The sequence below is a fragment of the Rhinolophus sinicus genome, chromosome 13, assembly GCF_057876585.1.
Source record: "Rhinolophus sinicus isolate RSI-liver-muscle chromosome 13, RSI-T2T, whole genome shotgun sequence".
Taxonomy (NCBI): domain Eukaryota; kingdom Metazoa; phylum Chordata; class Mammalia; order Chiroptera; family Rhinolophidae; genus Rhinolophus; species Rhinolophus sinicus.
The window spans coordinates 31,132,542-31,138,541 of NC_142513.1; the positions used below are offsets into that span (position 1 = coordinate 31,132,542).

Consider the following 6,000-nt stretch of genomic DNA (forward strand, 5'->3'; position numbering starts at 1 on the left):
CATAAGAAAGAGAGGCGAGAGTAGAATGGGAAGGGGTGGGTTTGGGGGTTCAAGATTAGAAGGGAATAGAAAAAAAACGCTGGAAAGCTTTTATTAAAAGATTTGGGACACCAAAACCTGACATTCCACACTATACAAACCTGACATAGTTTCTATGTCCTTGTATTCCACTTCCTCCACAATCAGTAGAGTCCTGAATATTGCTTGTAGTTTTTTTAATGTCCAAATGCCAAAAGGGAGAAATAGAAACATTATAGTTTAAATGGTAATTGTGCATCTATAATTAATTTTAGTTGGCTAATCTTATATTATGCGAGTTTGTTCCTTGGCAGATATTAAAGTTTTGAGCCTGAGACCCTGAATCCTTGTTTAACAATTCATTCTACTTTGGTGAACAGAGAAGGATGCTTTTGAGATCTCTTGAATCATAAGGCTAAATACTCAGTTTCTTTGTTCCCAAGCAGTCTCCACTGACTTGAAAAAAGAATGAGTAGACATAAAGGGAGCTCTTTGCCCTATTGTGTTCTGTGCACTCTATATTAAAAAGTTCTGGTCACATAATATTTTGCCTGATCAATAGTAAGCTACACAAATGGTAATGTTGGTTGGCAAAATGCTTGTGCTTTGCTTACTTTTACAAGTCATGACATAGTTATCATTGTGAAGAGCCTTTGATATACTAAAGCTTTTAAAGCTGAGCAAATCAATAGATTTTAGAACAATATTGAGAGTTTCAAAAAGCACTGGAGCCAACACAAACTGACCTAACTCATTATGGCCCTGAAAAATAAACTAAGAAATGATTGCTGAACTACCTTCCAACAGAAAAATGATTTGAAAAAACAGGAAGTATTCGCTTTCTATCAATGGACCCAATTTATTCACAGATGTAGGGAGAGAATGTAGCTCTAACTCAATTAGAGTTCCAGAAGGAGAAGTTTTACTAAGAGAGAAGGGTCAACCTTTATTGATAGTGTTGGACTTGAACCAAGAAAAAGTGTTCCTGGAAAGGCAAGTGCCATTTTAATTCTGCCACTTTGCATTTCTAGTTTTCTTCTTCAGAAAAAACCTTTTATTTTAGGCCCAATTTACTACATGGACAAAGATTATGCAGCTCTATGATTTAATCAAAAGTCAAGCAAGTGAATGGGAAATAACCATTATGCTTTGTATTATCCCTAGAATGCTGAATTACTTAAGAAGTGGGGGAGGGGTCTAGTTGCCTTTGAATAACTAGCTCCCCTCCCCATAATTATAATCTGGACATGATTTAGTTAGAGCCCATTTCAACCTAGCATTGCCCTCAAATGATACATGTTACAGGAGTTTCACAGTTATTAATAGACTTCCACCTACTCATGTATGTTCTCCCTTCTGATAATTGGAAATGGGGTGCAAAGGTCTCCCACATACATAAGATTAAATTAAAATTGCATAGTAGGAGTAAAGAGAATTTTCTGATGTTTCTCCCATATTTTCTCATGACCCCAACAACAACCTTTACCCAATTCCATCAATCATGATCCTTTCTCATCACTTGGATTAATAGTGAAGCTTTGGGAGTCCAAAACAATGTCATTTTCAATATATCCCCATATTGCAAAAAAAATTTACTTTGCCTATTTGAAAGCCTTGCTTTCTAATATAGGGTGTATAGAAAGATAGAGAGATAGGTAGGTAGATAGATAGATAGATAGATAGATAGATAGATAGATAGATAGATAGATGGATGTACAATCTCTAAGGTTAAAAAGGTACAATTCTTTCAGAAAACTACAAAAATGGGGCAAGTTTATATCAGATGCTTTATGGAAACTATTGCTAAGGAAAGAAGTTAATGATATTCAAACTTCTATTTAAAGTTGTCAGTGGTAGATGCCACACACACATGGAAATACAGTGAGGCTGCAGCTTTAGCATTTCTCAAATTCTCCTGTCAATGAGGAAATGTGGCATTTGAAAATTAAGATCTTGGGTCCAACAGGGCTTTCCTGCTCACCAGCTTCATAACCGTGTTTCCTCATTGAAAGATAATAAGAGGACAGTTCAAACCTGGGGTCAAAATGGGAAGCCATGTGGATTAATGAGCCTCCACTTCTGGAAGTCTGAGCTGCAGCCTAAAAGCTACCTACCTGCCATGGTCTGAAGCTGAGGACATTTCCAGAGTGTTCAGAAGGGTGGGCTAAACAGCTCCTTCTAACTCTCTTACTGGCTCTCCAGTGGGCATCCTGGTTTTCATACAAGGGCAAGTCATGTAGGACATCTTAGATATGTCAGCAATTTAGGATCCTCTAAATAGAAATATGAACACTGGGACGGGTTACATTCTGTAAATAATGTTCTAGAGTATATAAATAGAAGGAACACAGGGGCATTCCCCAAATACCAAAGAGACGTCTAAAAGGAGATTATCTCGGGATATTTTTCTAAAAGTTACTACTTCTGTTATATGTATAATAAAGATGTGATACCTTTTTGTGTCAGGCAGGTATTGTTGTATGGGCTAGAATTTTGATATGCTTCAGAAAGAATTTAGGTGGAAATCACAGATGCTCATTGCACACAGGCCTGTTCCACCTCCTTCCAGATCCTTTGAAGATATCCAAAGAGTAACCTCATGCTCAGCTTCAAAATATCCTCTTGCACCACCATGTGAAGCCTCACCAGTCCCTTCTTAATGCACCAGGTCCTGGAACATTTGCCCATTTTTTTTTAAATGGATGATTTTTCTCATTTGAGCTTTTCTCAGAGTTCAGTCTGGAGAAATCACATAATTTAAACTGTAGGAACCTTTCACATTGGACTGAGCCTGAAATTATCCTTTACACCCAAGTGTCATTATTTCTGATAGGATTTGTATCTGAAGAAGGAAGATTTAAGAGCCAAGTAAAACTGGGGAGAATACCATTTTTCAAATTAGGAACCTAAAGTCAAAAATATGAGTTTATAGATCAAAATAATACGGAAAATTAATGCTCTCTCTTACTTGTTTTGAAAGTCAACTCTTCATAATCCAAACAGATGGTAGGGAACGATTGCCAGATAATTCAGAGTTACGAATAATCTAGAAACATTTCTATTTTAACTTGGCAAACCTCTATTTGAATATGGATAACTGTGGTGTCCTGGGAATTCACAATTAAACTGAATAAAGAAGACCCAACTTGATAGAGATTGCAACCCGCCAAGCACAGTAGTACATGCAATATCAGTAATCACTGAGTAAATAGTGGTTGATAGAAAAATGTTGTTTTCCTAGAATCTTTATTTTTGCCTCTACTTGCTGACTCATATATTTCTCAGTGGTGTTAGAAATATTTCATTTTCTGGGTTTAAAGGACTATCCTGGTAGCAGCCCTGGGTTTCATGCTGCATATGCAGCAGAAGGCAACTCAAGCAATAAGGAAATCAATCAAGGCACAAAATTATGATAAATGTGCCTGTGTTAAAACAAGTCAGCTATCAAACTCATAGAAGTAAGTCTTCAGAAATGGGGCTTAAAAATTATTAAGCATCCTGAAAGCAAGCCAAGTTTTCACCCAATAGCAATAATTGCAAGATAAAATATATTGAACACTTACTTTTTGCAAAACATTATTCTAAGCACATTATGTGTATAAACGCATTTCATCCTCACAGCAAACCTAAGAAATAAAATGATTAACAGAGCAGTTAGCAGTGTGAACTCTGACTCCAGGTGGCTTGCCTTCTGACCCTGCTGTCTCCATGTATTAGTATGATGACTTTAGACAAATTACCTACATGCTCCCTGCTTGGTTTTCTCAGTTGGACAAGGGAACTAATCACAGTATATATGTCATAGTTGATGTCAATCTTGATGTCGCCACAGTTGAATGAGTGGAACATAGTAGACACTCATGTTCTAGCAGTACTCTTTATTACACCCCCAGTCTATAGATGAGAAAGCTGAGGTCCCAAGATGTTCAGTTATTTACTCGAAGTGACACTACTAATAAGTTATCCATAATTCGAACCCAGCTATACAATGGTAGTAATTCAACTCAATCCAACAGATGTGAATGCCTACGGTAGAAGTCACTGTGTGTCATTTCAGGAGAGAAAGATAAATAATATAACTGTGTCCTCAAAAGGATGCTCCCTGGCGGAGGTGGGGGCAACAGTCATGAGAACCAAGACCAAATTTGTATGATCATGTCAAGTACTTCCATAAGCAATGGTTCTGGAAATGCAAAATGAGAGATGGTCAATTCTGATTGAGGAAGTTTCAAGATGTCTTCACCCAAGAGAGAGCATTTGAACTGGACACACAAGGATGAATGGAATGTTAATTGATAACCTGAATTCTGTTTTTTTTTTCCCCCTTTACTAGGCTGATTCCAACAAAACCAGAATTGATGAGGCCAACCAACGCGCAACAAAGATGCTGGGGAGTGGTTAAATGTGCCCACCTATGTTCTCTTCCAAATGCTGTCAGACAAGACGGCACCTTCATGCTTTTCTCATGGTATTACCTAGTAGGTCTGCACACATACACCCATCAGTCTACCCCCATTGTGAATGTTGTCCTGTGTCACCCATCAGCTTCCCAAAACTATTATGTGTCTTTTGTTCTTTCCGGGTCTCTTTCTATCCAACGGTTGTATATAGTGGTCATTTGGTGGCTCTAACTTCCTACGTAAGATGTCTTGGGTTCATTGTTACTTTTCTCTCCTCAGTGGCGTTTGCTGAATGACAACAATTTCGGAATGCTCCATGTGCTGTTGATTCTTTCAATACACAGTATTGTTCTTGTAAAACTGTGACATTCCACAGAGCTACTGCCACGGTCCTTTCTTTGGGTGTCAGGCTCTGAAACTCAAAATTTTCTGTTTTCAGTTCCTCACGGCTATCATCTGTCTTTATGATTTCATGATTAGACAATGTGGAATTACATAACAGGCACTGCACTAAAAGTGATGTGATTTATGCATTTATGCATGAGAACTAAATAGATTTTTAGATTCCTACTTAAACAAAATCTTTCCATGACAGTAGCATACTGATGAGAAAACACACATACATGCAACAGCAACAACAAAACAACAAAGCATGCTCAGTATTGAGACACTGTCAGGATTAAGTTATACCCGCAAAACTGCAGTAGTGTCACTTTCTTTCTGTCAATATATAGACTTATTAACCATAATCATCCTTTTTTTAAAAAAAAAAAAGAAAAAGAATTTTAAATAAAGATGGATTTAACACACTCACCATTTAATCATTTCCAGCAAAATAAACGTTTTGCTGAAATTTTGTCAAATGGATGTAATATAGGGTTTGTTTGCTGCTTTTGAAGGCTATGTTTTGGAGAAAGCAATCTTGCTGTGAAACAGTGTGCAGATGTAAATTTTGTAAGGCTGACTCTTATTAATCACCATTTCCCCTGTGGTTTGTTATCAGTACAATTCTCTGTTGCTTAATCTAGAGCTGTGCACACCAAATTGCTGAGATGTTTAGTAGCTGATAAAGAAACCTTTAAAAATAATATAAATGAATGAAATATAGATAAACTGTGAGATAAATATCATTACAGCATGTAATATTAAATTCCTCCTGTTTCCTCTGTCGGTTTGTGAAGTGATTGACATTTTGTAGCTAGTTTAAAATTATTAAAAATTATAGACCCCAAATGTCTGCTTTAATTTCTTCATGGACCCCGTCTGGTTTTGCACTCACCCAAGAAGAGGAAGTCTGGCTATTCCATCCCATTTCTCCTAAGAAGCCAGTTCTGTGTGCTGAAGACACTATGGGAAAAACGAAGATGTCTCTTTTAGACACGATTCAAATGGCAGTTGAAACTTGGCTTGAGTTTTATAATCTATTTCAGATATACTTGTGTGTAGATTCAGTATTGACTATTGGAAGATACATAGTTTTGCGAAAGACATATAAAAAAAAAAGGAAAAAGTCTGTGGTACTCCAACTTTGCCCTACAGAGATTTAGGAATATCAGATATCAGTCAACTCTTAATCTTCCTT

At 36.9% G+C, this 6,000-nt stretch overlaps 1 protein-coding gene across 4 annotated transcripts in view; it reads left to right on the forward strand.

The window, feature by feature from the left end:
• The window catches only part of SNAP25 (synaptosome associated protein 25), an 80,743-nt gene extending 75,092 nt beyond the window's left edge, over positions 1–5,651 (forward strand). For all 4 annotated transcript variants that reach the window (XM_019734894.3, XM_019734892.3, XM_019734893.3 and 1 more), the window contains one exon: positions 4,352–5,651. In XM_019734894.3, coding sequence (XP_019590453.1) covers positions 4,352–4,420 — 69 coding nt within the window. In that variant the 3' untranslated portion in view covers positions 4,421–5,651. The remainder of the gene's footprint in view (positions 1–4,351) is intronic.
• The last annotated feature ends 349 nt before the right edge of the window (positions 5,652–6,000 follow it).